We start from the raw sequence: 19,816 nt of genomic DNA on the forward strand, positions 1-19,816 counted from the left end.
TACAGTCTGTATGTAAATTGTTAGAAGATCTACAACAAAAAACAGGAAAATCAGTAAGTTAATACAGACTGTATGTAAAAACAGGAAAATCAGTAAGTTAATTCAGACTGTATGTAAATTGTTAGAAGATCTACAACAAAGAACAGGAAAATCAGTAAGTTAATACAGACTGTATGTTAATTGTTAGAAGATCTACAACAAAAAACAGGAAAATTCGTAAGTTAATACAGACTGTATGTAAATTGTTAGAAGATCTACAACAAATAACAAGAAAATCAGTAAGTTAATACAGACTGTATGTAAATTGTTAGAAGATATACAACAAAAAACAGGAAAATCAGTAAGTTAATACAGACTGTATGTAAATTATTGGAAAATCTACAACAAAAAACAGGAAAATCAGTAAGTTAATACAGTCTGTATGTAAATTGTTAGAAGATATACAACAAAAAACAGGAAAATCAGTAAGTTAATACAGACGTATGTAAATTGTTAGAAGATCTACAACAAAAAACAGGAAAATCAGTAAGTTAATACAGTCTGTATGTAAATTGTTAGAAGATCTACAACAAAAAACAGGAAAATCAGTAAGTTAATACAGTCTGTATGTAAATTATTGGAAAATCTATAACAAAAAACAGGAAAATCAGTAAGTTAATACAGTCTGTATGTAAATTGTTAGAAGATCTACAACAAAGAACAGGAAAATCAGTAAGTTAATACAGTCTGTATGTAAATTATTGGAAAATCTACAACAAAAAACAGGAAAATCAGTAAGTTAATACAGTCTGTATGAAAATTGTTAGAAGATCTACAACAAAAAACAGGAAAATCAGTAATTTATACAGACTGTATGTAAATTGTTAGAAGATCTACAACAAAAAACAGGAAAATCAGTAAGTTAATACAGACTGTATGTAAATTGTTAGAAGATCTACAAAAAAAAACAGGAAAATCAGTAAGTTAATACAGTCTGTATGAAAATTGTTAGAAAATCTACAACAAAAAACAGGAAAATCAGTAAGTTAATACAGTCTGTATGTAAATTGTTAGAAGATCTACAACAAAGAACAGGAAAATCAGTAAGTTAATACAGACTGTATGTAAATTATTGGAAAATCTACAACAAAAAACAGGAAAATCAGTAAGTTAATACAGTCTGTATGTAAATTGTTAGAAGATCTACAACAAAAAACAGGAAAATCAGTAAGTTAATACAGACTGTATGAAAATTGTTAGAAGATCTACAACAAAAAACAGGAAAATCAGTAAGTTAATACAGTCTGTATGTAAATTGTTAGAAGATCTACAACAAAAAACAGGAAAATCAGTAAGTTAATACAGTCTGTATGTAAATTGTTAGAAGATCTACAACAAAAAAACAGGAAAATCAGTAAGTTAATACAGTCTGTATGTAAATTGTTAGAAGATCTACAACAAAAAACAGGAAAATCAGTAAGTTAATACAGACTGTATGTTAATTGTTAGAAGATCTACAACAAAAAACAGGAAAATTCGTAAGTTAATACAGACTGTATGTAAATTATTGGTAAATCTACAACAAAAAACAAGAAAATCAGTAAGTTAATACAGTCTGTATGTAAATTGTTAGAAGATCTACAACAAAAAACAGGAAAATCAGTAAGTTAATTCAGACTGTATGTAAATTGTTAGAAGATATACAACAAAGAACAGGAAAATCAGTAAGTTAATACAGACTGTATGTAAATTGTTAGAAGATCTACAACAAAAAACAGGAAAATCAGTAAGTTAATACAGACTGTATGTAAATTGTTAGAAGATCTACAACAAAAAACAGGAAAATTCGTAAGTTAATACAGACTGTACAGGGCTCACGCTACCAGGTGAAGTGGGCGAAGAAGTCGCTTTCCCGACCGTCACTTCGCTTTCCCCGACCCCCAAAAGCGAAGAGAAGTCGCCCTGTTCTTGACGATACTCGCTTTCAGTCGCTTCCGTCATCGGACATTTTCAATTTTTACCAAGTTGATGAAACATCAATTTTTTATTGATATTAAAGAAATTTAGACATAAACGATTCATTATCTTTAGAAAAGAGGTTGAAGCATTGTCTTTGAAGTCTGTAGCAGGTTATTTGATTAAAATACAACTTGTTATCCCTTCGTGCATTTCCGCTTGTTCCGGTGCTTGTTACTCGAAAACGTACATCAACCTATATTTCGGCGACAAAATAAGTTTGTTTCTTCATTTAAACGTGATACAAGTTGCCTCCAGTAAGTGTTTAATCCATTTATTGCATTAAAAACGTAATGTTCCCTTCCAAATAACTTGTCAAACATCGTTTATTTTTGTAAATTTTCTTGCATTCGTCTGCCATTGACCGCCATTGACCGATTTCTAAACTACGGATCTCAACCGGACCAACTATGACCAAAATCCGTACTTTTACAATAATTACTATGGACACATGGATGGAACAGCTGACAGAAGAATATTGATCCCAAAGGGGAAAATTACGTATTCCACACGAATTAAAAGACTTTTGGTTACATCTAATTGATTGGTGTATATAATTCTCTATATTTTTTATGGATTGTTTCAAACTATTGATTAAAGTTGTTTAACTCTGAGACTATCATGACTATTATCATTGATTATACTATTATCAATATATATTATGGCCCAGCTTAATAACTTTTATTTTTTTTAATGAAAAACACAAGATAGTTTTGAATTAAATTGTAATTGATATATTATAATTTCTTAACCCTTTTAGGATAAAAAAATATTTTTTTTAGTGCTAGATACTAAATATTTAATTGGTAGTTGCTCACAAGAACCTGAGTAAAACTTAACAACTTTTAATTTGAAATGTTGATTTAATTGTATACTCAGATATGAATTGAACATTATAAAAAGAACATTATTTACATATGACCCTTTATACTATATGATATAGTATAATCCAAACATTGTAGCGCACCGCGCAAAAGAGCACTTCTCTTTCAAATCTCACCACTTCTCCCTATCAGTTTCAAAAAGAGAAGTCACTTCTCCCTATATTTCTGAAGTAGTGTGAGCCCTGCTGTATGTAAATTATTGGAAAATCTACAACAAAAAACAAGAAAATCAGTAAGTTAATACAGTCTGTATGTAAATTGTTAGAAGATCTACAACAAAAAACAGGAAAATCAGTAAGTTAATTCAGACTGTATGTAAATTGTTAGAAGATCTACAACAAAAAACAGGAAAATCAGTAAGTCAAACTTACCTTTCCCAACATTATTTTTATTGAACATTGCATTTATTTAAATACCTGACACAAAAAACTTGCTATATAATTATTATGCAAATTTCTTATATAATCAGTAAATTTCCTCTGACAATGTGTAGGTTTTGTGAAGCTCTAACTTACTATTTTTTTTGTTGCATTTCATAAATTTTTAATCATCTTAACATATTTCTACATACACAAATGTAAACATGGTAGATGCTTTGAACTGATGAAAAGAAAGATAAGCTCAAAACGTATATATCTGCTACGTGTGCTATGATGAAACTTTTGTGTCAAACCCAAAGTTAATGTTAATTCAGAACTGTCATGACTGTTCAAGTATTAAATATATGTGATAATAGAAATAATTTGAAATTTTTATTAAACTTTTGAAATGAAAATTTCTTCAAGACAAAAGCAACTTGTATTGCATTCATAATCAGATTTTAAGATCAATCTTTATTAATCAAGAGATGAATCCTGTGGGAATTTAATTTTTTCCTACTTGTATTTGCAGGATAATGAAAGACCCCAGGAACTTGATAAGATAGAAGAAATACTGGGAGTTAAAATTCCTACAGGTTGTGAGATTCAGGGTCCATCTGGTGACCAGAAAGATACAGGAGAGGAAGAAGAAAACCATACTTATACTATTGATTCTAAAAATAATACAGAGGAAGAAAACACAGCAGGTGATTGTCAGAGAAAATACAATGATTTCAGAGCATAAGATCAGCATACAATGGTATGATTGCCATTGAGACAATTATTTATCAGAGGCCAAATGACATGGATGGAAGCAACTGAAGGTTATTACACAGTCGTTAACCATCAGAAAAATAGCAATCTATGAAAGGCTCTACATGACAAAATGGAGAACAATTTGAATGAGAAAATAAATTACCTGACTTTATACAAAACAATAAATGAAATAAAATAAAAATAAAATAAAATATGATATATAAATAAGACACAACCCCTAAATTACAGGTTCATTTCTTACAGAGTGATCAAATAACATTGCAATTAAGGGCATACGATACAGTTTTGATCCTGTATTTACAAGTTCATGAAAATTTGCATATAGGCTATTTTTTACCTGATTAAATCAAATATGTAATAAAAAATATACCTTCATGTGCTACTTTTTGCGTAAAATGAGGTCGAAATTTTGTATGTTTGCTCGAAATTCAGATTTGTGGCCGTAATTTCTTTTTCGAAAGAAAGACATAACTTTTTTGTTATAAAAGATAAAAACAAATTGTTTTTTAGTTTAATAATCGGTAATTTCTGTATTTTATAAATATCTTTAAAAAATATGCATTTTTTATTCAGAAATGACTCATATTTATCAAATGTTCATGAATTGAGGAAAAAACGTAATTTTTTACTGCATTTATATCACAATTAAAAAAAATCCTCTATTTACAGTTTTATAAAATTTTGGTCAAATAATCTCCCTGCAAAATGAAACCAAATGCCATTTAGAAAAATTGGGGTCCATGAACTCGTTTTCAAATTAAATCAGTTTGAATGATAAAAATCAGTCGAAAAATGCATCTTTTCCCGATATGTCACAGTTTGACGTCGCGAAAATAACAAATTACGTTAGCAACGTCATTACCTTCCCTGTAACTGTATCGTATGCCCTTAAGGGTAGAAGACTTCTCACCAACAATCATATTCCTTGTCATACTTAGAAATGTACAGACCAAACAATGTAACAACACTTGTAACATGTTATGTGCAATTATCTCCCTTTAAACTATTTAGACATCTTCATAGGTGACTCTTTTCACATGTTACTTCTGTGCAATTATCTCCCTTGAAACTGTTATACATCTTCATAGGTGACTCTTATTACATGTGACTTCTGTGCAATTATCTCCCTTGAAACTGTTAGACATCTTCATAGGTGACTCTTATCACTTGTTACTTCTGTGCAATTATCTCCCTTGAAACTGTTAGACATCTTCATAGGTGACTCTTTTCACATGTTACTTCTGTGCAATTATCTCCCTTGAAACTGTTAGACATCTTCATAGGTGACTCTTTTCACATGTTACTTCTGTGCAATTATCTCCCTTGAAACTGTTATACATCTTCATAGGTGACTCTTATTACATGTGACTTCTGTGCAATTATCTCCCTTGAAACTGTTAGACATCTTCATAGGTGACTCTTATCACATGTTACTTCTGTGCAATTATCTCCCTTGAAACTGTTAGACATCTTCATAGGTGACTCTTTTCACATGTTACTTCTGTGCAATTATCTCCCTTGAAACTGTTAGACATCTTCATAGGTGACTCTTTTCACATGTTACTTCTGTGCAATTATCTCCCTTGAAACTGTTAGACATCTTCATAGGTGACTCTTATCACATGTTACTTCTGTGCAATTATCTCCCTTGAAACTGTTAGACATCTTCATAGGTGACTCATTTCACATGTTACTTCTGTGCAATTATCTCCCTTGAAACTGTTAGACATCTTCATAGGTGACTCATTTCACATGTTACTTCTGTGCAATTATCTCCCTTGAAACTGTTAGACATCTTCATAGGTGACTCTTATCACATGTTACTTCTGTGCAATTATCTCCCTTGAAACTGTTAGACATCTTCATAGGTGACTCTTATCACATGTTACTTCTGTGCAATTATCTCCCTTGAAACTGTTAGACATCTTCATAGGTGACTCTTATCACATGTTACTTCTGTGCAATTATCTCCCTTGAAACTGTTAGACATCTTCATAGGTGACTCTTATCACATGTTACTTCTGTGCAATTATCTCCCTTGAAACTGTTAGACATCTTCATAGGTGACTCTTATCACATGTTACTTCTGTGCAATTATCTCCCTTGAAACTGTTAGACATCTTCATAGGTGACTCTTGTAACATGTAATGTGCAATTATCTCCCTTTTAACTGTTAGATATCTCCATAGGTGACTCTTTTGACATGTAACATGCAATTGTCTCCTTTTAAACTTTTACATATCTCCATAGGTGACTCTTATCACATGCTACTTCTCTGCAATTATCTCTCTTGAAACTGTTAGATATGTTTGTTCTAAATGTCAAAGAATTCTGATATAAGTATATAAAATGTAAACTGAAAATTTTAATGATTAATATGAATAAATATTTGCAGGAGCCGAGAGTTGTTTATCCCCTGCCGAGTTACGGTCTGGTACCTGTGAGTTTATAGAGATCACTGAGTCAGAGTTTGATACAGTATCTACACTCATAAAGGGAAGAGTTAAACTTTTAGAAGTCAATATGGTATGACATCATTTATTGTGTATAGATCAAACTAAAGAATAAGAATTGATTTAAAAAATTTAGACCCAAAGGAGAATTGATACTTCATATCATTTTAAGTTTAGAGTTTGTTTATGATCACAAAATCATAGATTTGTAGACTTTTATATTGTACTTAGTGTTTCATTCAGGGAATATATACAAAAAAATCAGTAAACATGTTGATATGTTGTTAATTTATTCTAAGCATAAATAAGTTAGTAACATTTGCCACTGAACAATTTATAGGCAAAAATCAATAATTGATAAATTGCCATTTTTAAAGGCTTCTTTATCCAAATAATAATCAATTGATCTTTGAGTTGTCCTGTGTCCTCTGTTTTTAACAGATCACCCCAGTTGGTCATATATTATATATTAAGTTTACTATATCAACATTTCGATTACATGCCTTTTAGAATATTTTATTCACATGCATATTACATCAACAGTTATAAATTACCTGTACTTTTAGGTATACAGAATACTGTGGAGACATTTTAAAGAGGAAGAAAACAAGTGAGTTATATTTAGAAGATAGTAGTTAAAAAAAAAAACATAATAAAAAGTAAATGAATATTAATTCAGAAAAACGAGAAAACAATTTGAAAAGGTTGTAACTGAGGAAAATGCAGCCCCTCAAGTTATGAGAAAATATGGAAAGCAGTTGATGTCTGTTCTATTGTTCTAGTTTCAGATATTTTAGTGTGGTGTTATTTTAATATTTTCACTGTTTTGTTTTTATTATGTAATTTATTATTTATGTAATAAGTGTTTTAATTAGTTCTATTGTGTCCTATGCTTGCTATTGTGTAGGATTTTCATAAACTTTAAATGAGGCAAACTTGAGTTAAAATGCAGATACTGGTCAACAAGTTCGCAATTTTTAAGTTATAAAGGGGCATAACTGTAGAACAGTAAATGACTCACTGCTCAAATTCAAACTGTCTGATTATAATTATGATAGGTGAAACCATTTCATTGTTTCGTTTTATAGAAACGATTTATTAGGTATAATTTCTATATGAGGAATCAATGAAATATATGTAAATACATGTAAGGGTAATTTTTAACAAACCAATTTAAGTATTTTATTAGAACATATTAAAGCTTAGATTTTTTATTTGACTAATAGAGGATAAAATTCCTACTTCATACGCTTTTGATTTTATTACAGGTCACCTTTGTCAACAGGTGAAATGAATAAAATGGGACTGAAAGTGTTTGGTTCAACAGGAGAAGCTAAGTTAAAGGTACATGTATAAAACAATAGTCTGTTTTAATGCATTAAAAATATGACTAATCAATTGCATATAAAAGAAAATTAATATCTGGAAACCTCAGCAACTGTTATCTAGCTGCAAACAAGAGATTTTGGACCATTGCCTACAAATTTTGTGGTTTTCTCCTGAGGTTTTCTCCTGATGAAGATAAATCCATAAATGCACTTATTTATATAGTTATATAGTTGATGCCCCATTTATTGGCATTATGTTTACTGGTGTGTGTGTCCGTCCATTCGTCTGTTGGATCGTCCATCTGTCCTGCTTCAGGTTAAAGTGGTTGGTCGAGGTAGTTATTGATGAAGAAGTTGAAGTTCAATCAACTTAAAACATAGAACACACATGTTCCCTATGATATGATCTTTCTAATTTTAATGCCAAATTAGAGTTTTACCTTTTTTCCATTGAACATAGAAAATGAAAGTGCGGATGAGGCATCTTTGTACTAGGTACACACACACATTCTTGTTTTTTTTTTTGGTTTTTTTAAATTTGTTGATGCTACATTTTCTCTGGCTTTAGACTTACTGACTGTTTTTATACTACAGGTACTCAGGGCTCTAAAACTACTTACCATTTCAAGGAACAAAGACGTACAGCTAGTGTAGTGAAATAACTATAAATAACCAAAGAATACATGTTAGTTTTGTGGTACATGACATGTGTATGGTTGTATGAGAGGACCACATTACATACCACAGATGTTGTATGAAGAGATGTCAGCCACAGTTTATTTTGTGAACTGTCTGGTCTTTGTATCAAAGAACAACTCAGTCATGACATTTAGTCGAAAAAATATGAGGGAATGACCTCAATTTTTTTTTTAAATAATGTAAATTAAAAATGAAAAGATGACAGGGTTCTAGCTAAGGATTTTTGAAGGCGAGTCCAGGGACTCTTAATTTTTAGCCATGATAAGTCCAACAGCAAGAAGAAAATATTTTATTGCAATATAATGTAATATCTTATTGATATTTATTCTCCATTTCATAACAGAGCAAGGAAACAACATTAAATTCAGATCACTTTAAAACTTTTTCTATAAAATGATGATATTTGTGTTTAACTGTGTTCTGACAGTTTATACAAAATATTTCAATCTTGATGCATCTGTGGACTCACCAGCATTGGAAAATGGTGAGTCCAGACAGATTTTGATGAGTCCAGGACTCATGGACTGGCCTTAGTGAGAACCCTGGATGAATGATGATACGACATTTGTATTAGTGAATGTTAGGTAAATTTGAAATAGAATCAAAGCCAGGTTTATGACAGATTTATAGTTTTACTTACTGTATAGAATGGTTATAAATTGAAAATCTCTGACTTTTTATTCTTGTGCAATACTTTTATAGTGTTTAGATTAGCCTCGTAGATGACTGATGAATTCATGCATTTTGCCATTTATTTCCTATTATCACAATGCTTGTACTATAATATCACAGTGAAAATTTACGCAAATTGACCTCTGGTCAAATGGTGTTACTCATTCATAAAAAAAATTGAGATTGGTGCATGATTTCTAAAATTTCAAAAGAATAATATGTTGTGTTTTATCATGAAGGTTTGTGGAATACAAGATACTGGTAATTGAGTTAAGTGAATTAGACTTAAAATGAGTATCTGATTTATCATGCTAATCTCTAAATTAGTTTTCATTTGATGCAACAAAATATTAATCCAAAATTTTAAACTAAATTTTATATGTACTTGAATGTATTCTGCATTTGTGGAAAACTTTAATGAAGAAGTGAGACAATACTGTGGATTCAGTTATTTTCGTGGGTACCAAATTTCGTGGATTTAGCAAAATTTGCTTGTTTGTGGATATTTGATATTGTGGTTTTGCCGAATTCTAAATACATCTCTAAGGAAAATTTGTTATTCATTTGACATTTAAATTTGTGGTTCACCTGTACCCACAAAATCCACGAAAATTGGTATCCAATGAATAATAATGAATCCACAATAATAAAACAAAATCTTATTTGCTACTACCATTTATGTAATGCTATTCCCTCTGACAGCAAGAGACAAGTTGTAATTATCTTTAAAATTTGTGTTTTTTTTTTTTTAGATAACCTGTAAATTTTTAACATGCAGTACATAATGTTTGTTAGATTAGAATATGCATAACACCCAATTAAGGTATTGGAAACCATCAATATATAATTTTTTAGAACCAATCTGTAGTTGAGATAACAAGGTGCTTCCCTAGGTTTCATGTGGGACTGAACAACCATAAACAAGTGTGTGACATTGATACCATTTCAATTATGTATACACAGTATAAAATTGTGCATGTTGTGCTATAACTGGTATTATTATCAGGTAATTTGTTAATCTATTGGTTCATTGAATATACATATGTTGATATAATAAAAATACAAATGAAAGAATCTGGTGTTTTTATTTCATGAATGCAATGAGTGGTTTGTAAAAGAGAGGAGAAAGATACCAGTGGGACATTCAAACTCATAGATCGAAAATAAACTAAAAATACCATGGCTAAAAAAAAGACATACAGACAAATAGTAATAAACACATAGAAAATTAAAGACTAAGCAACATGAACCCCACCAAAAATTGGGGTGATCTCAGATGCTATGGAAGGGTAAGCAGAAGCTGCTTCAAATGTGGCACCCGACATGTTGCTCATGTTATTACAAACCCAGTTAATTGTCTTAATTCAGCAGGTTGCATTCGTGATAATGAATGTAGTTGCAACATTTGGAACATATCCAATATTATCTGTGAAACAAAAATTCCATAGTGGTCAACCAACTCATGATTTGTCTATAAAAATTTACTAAGGGATGATTTCATCGTAACCATTTGGAACTCATGGTTTAAAAGTTTCTTTGTGAGCAGCAACCCTCTATCAAGGAAATCATGATAGGAAATACAAGCCCTGGAATATCATATCAATTTTGGGGGTATATACTCTGTATGCAGGATTGATTGTTGAGTCCAGTGACAAATATATCATGTGTATATTCAAGATTAGGCTCACATATTGATATATTTTTGGGTCCAGTGGCAATTATTTCATGTGTAAGAATCCTACACTATGAACCAATACTGATAATAAACTCAAAGCGGACATGAATTCTCCTCTAAAAGGATGTGATCTGTGTGAATAAATAACACATAATGCTTGATAATCCTCAAAACCAAACTTCACTTTGATTGGCTGTGTCTTACTTAACATCAAGCAACAAATATATCTTGTCCCTGTATTGCTTGATTGTTTAGTCCTGTAACAAATATATCATGTATATTCACATATTGATAGATTGTTGGGTCTATTGGCAAATATTTCATGTGTAAGAAACCTATATATACACACTATGAATCAGTGGCAAACATTTCATGTGTATTCAAGATTATGTTCACAAATTGAAAGATTATTAAGTCCAGTTGCAAATAATTCATGTCAATGAAAGCTTGTGGTTTCTTATGGATTGATTGTTGAATCCAGTGGCAAATATTTCATACATATTCAAGAACACCATTATCACTTATTGTAGCAAATATTTCATCTATATGCAAGATAATGCTCAATAACAATAACATCTTCATGCCTTATATGTCATGTACTGTAGTACGCCGCTAGATTAAAACTGACGTGGAAAGGTAACACATGGCCAGCGAAAGCTCTTTTTTTGAGAGCCCAGGTGGTGTAGCGGGACGGCTGCAGTGCAGGCGATTTGGTGTCACGATATCACAGTATATAGCATAGGTTCGAATCCCGGCGAGGGAAGAACCAAAAATTTGCGAAAGCAAATTTACAGATCTAACATTGTTGGGTTGATGTTTAGACGAGTTGTACAATATAATGCTCATATATATATTAATTATTGAGTTCAGTTGCATATATGTCATGTATATGCAAGATTATGTTCACTTATTGACTGATTGCTGAGTCCAGTGACAAATATTTCTTGCATATTTAAGATCATTTGTGCATGTTGATTGATAGATGAATCCAGTTGCGAATGTTATATGCCTACAATATTATGTACATGTCTAGATTGCTGTTTGAGTCTAATGGCAAAAATTTAGGCACATGCAAGATCATGTTTGATTATAATTTGGTGATTGTTGGGTCCCATAGTCAGATCCAGGGGTCCCGGTCCCCCACCCCCTTTCATGGGAAAACATTTTTCGATTATATAGGGAATCACTGAAGTATGACTGGAGCGGCCCCCCTTAGGTCAGTCAATGGGACCCCCTCATGAAAAGTTCTGAATCTGATCTGCCACTGAGTCCAGTGGCAAACATTTCATCATTTTGCTAGATCATGTTTGTTGTTTGTTGAGTTCAATGGTAAAAAGATTATGTTCACTTTTTGATTGATTGACGAGTCCAGTGACATATATTTCATCTATATACAAGATTATGTTTGTTTATTTGTTGATTACTGAATCCAGTGGCAAATATTTCATGTATATGCAAGATGATGTCCTTATACTGCTTGATTGTTGACAAGAGTGGTTAATAACTCATCTTTATGCAAGGAATTTTCCATTTCTAATTGGTTGTTGAGTCCAGTGACAAATATTTTAGGTACAAGCTATATCATGTTTGTTTATTTGGTGATTGTTGAGTGCAGTGGCAAATATTTCATTTATATGCAAGATCATGTTTGTTTATTTGTTGATTACTGAATCCAGTAACACATTTTTTCATGTATATTTGCATTCATATATCGCAGATCAAATTTATTCGTTCATTGTGTATTAATTTACGTTTTTTGATTGAGTTAAGTCTGCCAATTGATATTTTATCATGTGTTTTTCTATGTTGTGATGTTATGCTATTGTTTCGGAAAAAGGGAGAAGGTTTGGGTCCATTAAAACGTTTAATCCCGCTGCAAATGTCTGCAACTGACCTAAGTCAGGAATCTGATGTACAGTAGTTGTCGTTTGTTTATGTAATATATACGTGTTTCTCGTTTCTCGTTTTTAGCTCACCTGGCCCGAAGGGTCAAGTGAGCTTTTCTCATCACTTGGCGTCCGTCGTCCGTCGTCGTCCGTCGTCGTCGTCGTCCGTCGTCGTTAACTTTTACAAAAATCTTCTCCTCTGAAACTACTGGGCCAAATCAAACCAAACTTGGCCACAATCATCATTGGGGTATATAGTTTAAAAAATGTGTGGCGTGACCCGGTCAACCAACCAAGATGGCCGCCACGGCTAAAAATAGAACATAGGGGTAAAATGCAGTTTTTGGCTTATAACTCAAAAACCAAAGCATTTAGAGCAAATCTGACAGGGGTAAAAATGTTTATCAGGTCAAGATCTATCTGCCCTGAAATTTTCAGATGAATCGGTCAATCGGTTGTTGGGTTGCTGCCCCTGAATTGGTAATTTTGAAGAAATTTTGCTGTTTTTGGTTATTATCTTGAATATTATTATAGTTAAGAGATAAACTGTAACAGCAATAATGTTCAGCAAAGTAAGATCTACAAATAAGTCAACATGACCAAAATGGTCAGTTGACCCGTTTAGGAGTTATTGCCCTTTATAGTCAATTTTTAACCATTTTTCGTTAATTAAGTAATCTTTTACAAAAATCTTCTCCTCTGAAACTACTTGGCCAAATTAATCCAAACTTGGCCACAATCATCTTTGGGGTATCTAGTTTAAAAAATGTGTGGCGTGACCTGGTCAACCAACCAAGATGGCCGCCACGGCTAAAAAGAGAAAAAAGGGGGTAAAATGCAGTTTTTGGCTTATAACTCAAAAACCAAAGCATTTTGAGGAAATCTGACATGGGATAAAAAATGTTTATCAGGTCAAGATCTATCTGCCCTAAAGTTTTCAGATGAATCGGTCAATCGGTTGTTGGGTTGCTGCCCCTGAATTGGTAATTTTGAGGAAATTTTGCTGTTTTTGGTTATTATCTTGAATATTATTATAGATAGAGAGAAACTGTAAACAGCAATAATGTTCAGCAAAGTAAGATCTACAAATAAGTCAACATGACCAAAATGGTCAGTTGACCCGTTTAGGAGTTGTTGCCCTTTATAGTCAATTTTTAACCATTTTTCGTAAATTAAAGTAATCTTTTACAAAAATCTTCTCCTCTGAAACTACTTGGCCAAATTAATCCAAACTTGGCCACAATCATCTTTGGGGTATCTAGTTTAAAAAATGTGTGGCGTGACCTGGTCAACCAACTAAGATGGCCGCCACCGCTATAAATAGAACATAGGGGTAAAATGCAGTTTTTGGCTTATAACTCAAAAACCAAAGCATTTCGAGGAAATCTGACATGAGATAAAAATGTTTATCAGGTCAAGAACTATCTGCCCTGAAATTTTCAGATGAATCGGTCAATCGGTTGTTGGGTTGCTGCCCCTGAATTGGTAATTTTGAGGAAATTTTGCTGTTTTTGGTTATTATCTTGAATATTATTATAGATAGAGATAAATTGTAAACAGCAATAATGTTCAGCAAAGTAAGATCTACAAATAAGTCAACATGACCAAAATGGTCAGTTGACCCCTTTAGGAGTTATTGCCCTTTATAGTCAATCTTTAACCATTTTTCATAAATCTAAGTAATTTTTTACAAAATCTCCACTGAAACTACTAGGCCACAATCACCTTTGGGGTATCTAGTTTGAAAAATGTGTCCGATGACCTGGCCATTCAACCAAGATGGCCGCCACGGCTAAAAATAGAACATAGGAGTAAAATGCAGTTTTTTGCTTATAACTATGAAACCAAAGCATCTAGAGCAAATCTGACAGGAAGTTAAATTGTTAATCAAGTCAATATCTATCTGCCCTGAATTTTTCAGATGAATTGGACAACTGGTTGTTGGGTTGCTGCCCTCCAATTGGTAATTTTTAAAGAAATTTTGCCGTTTTTGGTTATCTTGAATACTATTATAGATAGCGATAAACTGTAAACAGCAATAATGTTCAGCAAAGTAAGATCTACAAATAAGTCAACATGACCTAAATGGTCAATTGATCCCTTAAGGAGTTATTGCCCTTTATAGTCAATTTTTAACAATTATCATTAATTTGGTAAATTTATGTAAATTTTTACCAAATATAGTTCTCTGTTACTAATGGGCAAAGTTCATGATAGATATAATTGTAAGAAGCAAAATCGTTCAGTAAAGTAAGAACTTCAAACACATCACCATCACCAAAATACAATTTTGTCATGAATCCATTTGTGTCCTTTGTTTAATATGCACATAGACCAAGGTGAGCGACACAGGCTCTTTAGAGCCTCTAGTTTTATATAGATTAGACCGTTGGTTTTCCCGTTTGAATGGTTTCACACCAGTAATTTGGGGGCTCTTTATAGCTTGTTGTTCGGTGTGAGCCAAGGCTCCGTGTTGAAGGCCGTGCATTGACCTATAATGGTTTACCTTTTTTTAATTGTTATTTGGATGGAGAGTTGTCTCATTGGTACTCACACCACATCTTCCTTTATCTATAGACAATTTAAACATTTTGATTGATTGTTGGGTCCAGTGACATAAATTTATCTATAAGCAGTATTGTGTTCACATATTGATTAAGTGTTGAGTCCATTTGCAAATATTTCATGTAAATGTAAAATTATTTTATTGCTGATTCCAGTGGGAAATATTTCTCATTTATATGCAGGATTTTTATCAAGTATTGATTAAGTGTTAAGTCCAGTGGCATATATTCCATGTATATATAAATTTCTGTTCACACATTGATTGATTGTTGATCAGTCCAGGGGCAAATATGTCATGTAGATGCAAGATGATGTTCACATAATGATTGATTATAATACTCATGTCTTCAGGACGTATTATGGTATACTGTCCGTCCATCGTCAATATGAGTCGGACATTGAGCCAAAAAAGTATTATTTTTGTCCATCTGATGAGTTAAGCCTTTTTCAACTGATTTTTATAGTTCGTTCTTGTGTGTAGTACTGTTATACCACTGTCCCAGGTTAGGGAGAGGGTTTAGATCCCGCTAACATGCTTAACCCCGCCACATTATTTATGTATGTGCCTGTCCCAAGTCAGGAGTCTGTTTAATAAATTGTGGATTCAATTTACTCATTTGTTCGATTGTAATTAAAGTCCTACTATAATTCATATGTGAAAAACATGATAGAATGTCAATTTTTGAATTATCAAAAAAAAGTTACATCAAAAATATTCATCAGAACATTATATTTATTTTAATTTTATTTTTTCTCTGTATTAATTTTTTCTTTTTTTCTTATTTTAAATTTTGATTAATTTATCTTACTTTTCCTCAAGTTTTCCATTCTTAAAAAAAACCTGTAAAAACTTGAATATCTGTATGTTTGTTAAAATTATTATTTTAATATGATAAATGCATGTATTTGTAGTCCTTATTTTTGAACTTTTATTATGTTATTTTTTTTTTATTGCAAATGAAAAATGTGGTATTATATTGTAACTACAGCTGATATATTTTGTTGTAAAATGAACTAACAAATACTAACACATATATATTTACATGATCTATTACTAACATTAACGAGGCCGGGATAAGGTACCGGTATTCGATGTTTTCATTACTAACAAATGTACAGATTTCAATAAAAAATGAAAATTAAAAAAAAAAAAAAAAAAAAAAAAAAAGTCAGGAGTCTGCAAATTCAGTGGTTGTCGTTTGTTTATGTGTTACATATTTGTTTGTTCATTTTTTTTACATAAAAAAGGCCGTTAGTTTTCTCGTTTGAATTGTTTTACATTGTCTTATCGGGGCCTATTATAGCTGACTATGCGGTATGGGCTTTGCTCATTGTTGAAGGCCGTTCGGTGACCTATAGTTGTTAATGTCTGTGCCATTATGGTCTTTTGTGGATAGTTTTTTGGCAGTTTTCTTAAACTTTGGTGACTTAATATCTATTAAGATAACCTACCATTAGTTTTTTTATATAAATTTCTGATATACCATTGACAAGTTATTGAATTTTATTCTTCGAAACCAGGAAGGTCATATCACGCACTCATGGTGCATCTGTTTATTTAACTTCAGTTGCAAGTATTTCATGAATATGCTAAATTATATCCACACATATTGCTTGTAGAGTACAATGGCAAATGTTCCATGTATATGCAGGATTATGTTCACATATTGATTGTGTATTAAGTCCAGTGGCAAATATTTCAGGCATATTCAAGATCATCACATCCACTGTTCATACTAAGTGGACATTCAAAACTCATAAGTCGAAGAAAAGCTGACAATGCAATGGCACAAACAAAGCCTAAAGATGAGCAAGTGGTTTTACATAGATGTTTTAATCAATAAAATAATAAATATATTCAATACTTCATAATAGATTGTCATTAGGTGTTTTCATGGACCACGAGCATCTTTTACATTGGCGTAAGGTCTATTAACAAATCGGTACAGAATTTGTAATCCAGACCTTGTTGCTCTATCATCTCAGCAAACTCGTCTTTGATTTGACACAGGACAGTCCATTCTTGTTCGGACAGTCCACATGCGGTCAGGTGGAGGGACTGTAAGGCTGTAAATGTAAAAGGATTATCATTATACACGATGGCAACAAAACAAGAAGACCAAAATTGTCTTTATGTACCTACCGATAAAATCCGCATACAACACCTATTATCAATCCTATTATTTTGTGTATTAGGACTAAATAGCAATTGTTATTTATTAATAGATATAGGAAGATGTGGTATGAGTGCCAATGAGACAACTCTCCATTCAAGTCACAATTTATAATAGTAAACCTAAAAAGGCCAAGGTATGGTCTTCATCACGGAACATAGCCTCACACCAAACATCAAGCGATACAGAGCCCCAAAAATTACTAGTGTAAAACCGTTCAAACGGGAAAACCAACGGTATAATCTATATAAAAATATTATAAAAGTTGATGACACAAACACTATAGGTCATCTAGAGGTTAACAATAAATAGTGTCTCTTATCTGTACGATTGGAACAGAAACCTTCCTGTATACATACCCTTATAATATAAGTAACAGTAATTCGTAGTGTATACCTACTCTAATATGTTATCCTAAACTTTTTAGATTACTCTAAGTTGAGATCGTTACGTACGTTTGCCTGCTCATGTAAAAATAATACTCATTGAAATAAACTTACTTGTTTTCTTTTCTGACCGTAAGAGACAGATATCCCTGATCGTACTGACCACAACATTGGCATTGAGAGTGAGTTGGTTTAGTTTCTTACACTTCTGTAACAGTGCCAGAACATTATCGTCTACAAATTCGTGATTATTATCGAGCTCTAACGACAGCATGCCTGGAATTAAATAAAACAATCAATTATACCTTTTATAAAACACATTATAATACGTGCAGTTCTGTTTTTTCCTCTCATTTTTTTATCCCTTAATTTACATTCGTATTGCTTAAGTATTATTTATTAGATTGGGGTATGAAGAAGAAAATCAGACTATGGTGAAGCTCCCATTGGACCTCTTATTTATAACTGTAAGTCACCGCCGTACTACCTTCGGCAATGAGCAAAAACCTTAAAACCAAATAGTTAGCTATAACTTGACAGCCACTGAATTACAGGCTCCTGGCATGGGATAATGTTTAACATATTTCAAATAAAACTGTTTAAAATACAATTTATATGTATTTCTTAAATTGAGAAATCAATGATTTCATTTTAAAATTACTATTAGTGAATATGAGTATGGTTATAGAGGTATAATTTTGGTTCCTAAATTTAAGAAGCGCTACTTCTCTAACTTTTCAACTCATCAAATATCCAAATGAATATTAAGGACAAGAGGTTCGGTTTGACTTACTTAAAGTATTGGCGTAGGAATTTGCAATATGATCTATCGTTATTGCTAGTCTCCATTCCACATCATCATCATACCCTGTCCATATATGTAAATCTTTTAATGGAATCTCCTTCACAAGAACCGGGATTATATCTGTAGAATGCCCAATGCTTTCAAACCACATGGTTACCTTCAACTTTGGACATTTCCGACGTAACATAGACCACTGGCTGCCGCTAATAGTGTGAAAATGGGGGTCGTTTCGGTAAACTTTGATGTTCATACACTCCAATTTTCCTTCTAGTGTTTTAGAAAACGTTTCAATAATTTCATCGGATAAGCAGTTGTAATTGATTCCTAAATAATTAATGTTTGTAAATTTGTAAATCGCAGACTTATAATGATCAGTTTGAAATACTGCTAACCTCGAATGAAAGAAATCTTCAATAAACACATCTTGTACTTTGTGACCAGAGTTATTGCCCACTGCTTGTAGAATCCGACATCCACCATCTAAATTACATTGCGCAGCTGTCATATCGAATATTTTCAAATATTTTTGTGTTTTTAAAAATCTTACAAAACATGCTATTAATTTATCACGGGGTGTTTCGTACTTCCAAAAGCGTTCAAGTTCTAATCTTTCCAGCTCGAACTCGAATAGATTCGACGTGCGCATTTTCCCTAGAACGTCCTCGATAGCTCTCTGGAATATTTTTGTTGTGTGGTAAGAAGGATGGCTACACGATATCGATAAATATCTAACATAGTGTCCGAATAAACTCGAAAACGCACAAGCCCGACTTCCATTATTGTGCGCTCTATAACCTCCCATCTCAAAATGTCGAGAGCGCCATAGGCACGGCGTCTTAAACAATCTTGCCCAGTTTTTACATGCTAGCGCGGCAGCGGCTCGATCTTTGTCTTTTAAGAATCGGAATAACTCTATAACTACGACATCTGGTAGATCAACCCATGACGACTGTTCCATACCACTGGTAAATATTCTTGATACTGACGTGAATATCTCACAAACTTTTCCAACAACCCAACTACTTTCCATTCAGTTTGACGTTACTAGGCTTGACGTTCCCCATAGTGTTAAATTGAGACATTATGACGTTGGCCTCGCCGTTTTCCGAATGTTTTTAAGCATTATTTGTTTTCGAAAAATCAACTGGACGTCATGTT

General features: G+C 32.3%; 2 protein-coding genes across 2 annotated transcripts in view; one reads left to right on the forward strand and one right to left on the reverse strand.

Annotated features, from left to right (window-relative positions):
• The window catches only part of LOC134728075 (spindle and kinetochore-associated protein 2-like), a 38,423-nt gene extending 28,182 nt beyond the window's left edge, over window positions 1-10,241 (forward strand). The window contains exons 5-9 of the mRNA XM_063592474.1: window positions 3,771-3,945; window positions 6,411-6,541; window positions 7,035-7,078; window positions 7,737-7,812; window positions 8,391-10,241. Coding sequence (XP_063448544.1) covers window positions 3,771-3,945; window positions 6,411-6,541; window positions 7,035-7,078; window positions 7,737-7,812; window positions 8,391-8,450 — 486 coding nt within the window. The 3' untranslated portion in view covers window positions 8,451-10,241. The remainder of the gene's footprint in view (window positions 1-3,770; window positions 3,946-6,410; window positions 6,542-7,034; window positions 7,079-7,736; window positions 7,813-8,390) is intronic.
• A 6,864-nt stretch (window positions 10,242-17,105) lies between these two features.
• On the reverse strand, window positions 17,106-19,748 carry LOC134728077 (F-box only protein 39-like). The gene is made up of 3 exons (XM_063592476.1): window positions 18,647-19,748; window positions 17,968-18,129; window positions 17,106-17,360 (listed from the first exon to the last, which is right to left on the reverse strand). The coding sequence occupies exons 1-3, from the start codon at window positions 19,686-19,688 to the stop codon at window positions 17,206-17,208; spliced, it is 1,359 nt and encodes a 452-aa protein (XP_063448546.1). The 5' UTR covers window positions 19,689-19,748; the 3' UTR covers window positions 17,106-17,205.
• Between the last annotated feature and the right edge of the window lie 68 nt (window positions 19,749-19,816).

Source organism: Mytilus trossulus, chromosome 8 (genome assembly GCF_036588685.1).
Source record: "Mytilus trossulus isolate FHL-02 chromosome 8, PNRI_Mtr1.1.1.hap1, whole genome shotgun sequence".
NCBI lineage: Eukaryota > Metazoa > Mollusca > Bivalvia > Mytilida > Mytilidae > Mytilus > Mytilus trossulus.

What these genes read in the sequence shown, in the direction of transcription:
- LOC134728077 (XM_063592476.1), bottom strand. Translation starts at nt 19,688, where the DNA reads ATGGAAAGTAGTTGGGTTGTTGGAAAAGTTTGTGAGATATTCACGTCA. An exon ending in TTCCTACGCCAATACTTTAA is followed by an intron (nt 18,130 to 18,646) that starts GTAAGTCAAACC and finishes ATTTAATTCCAG; the next exon opens with GCATGCTGTCGTTAGAGCTC. An exon ending in ACGGTCAGAAAAGAAAACAA is followed by an intron (nt 17,361 to 17,967) that starts GTAAGTTTATTT and finishes TTACATTTACAG; the next exon opens with CCTTACAGTCCCTCCACCTG.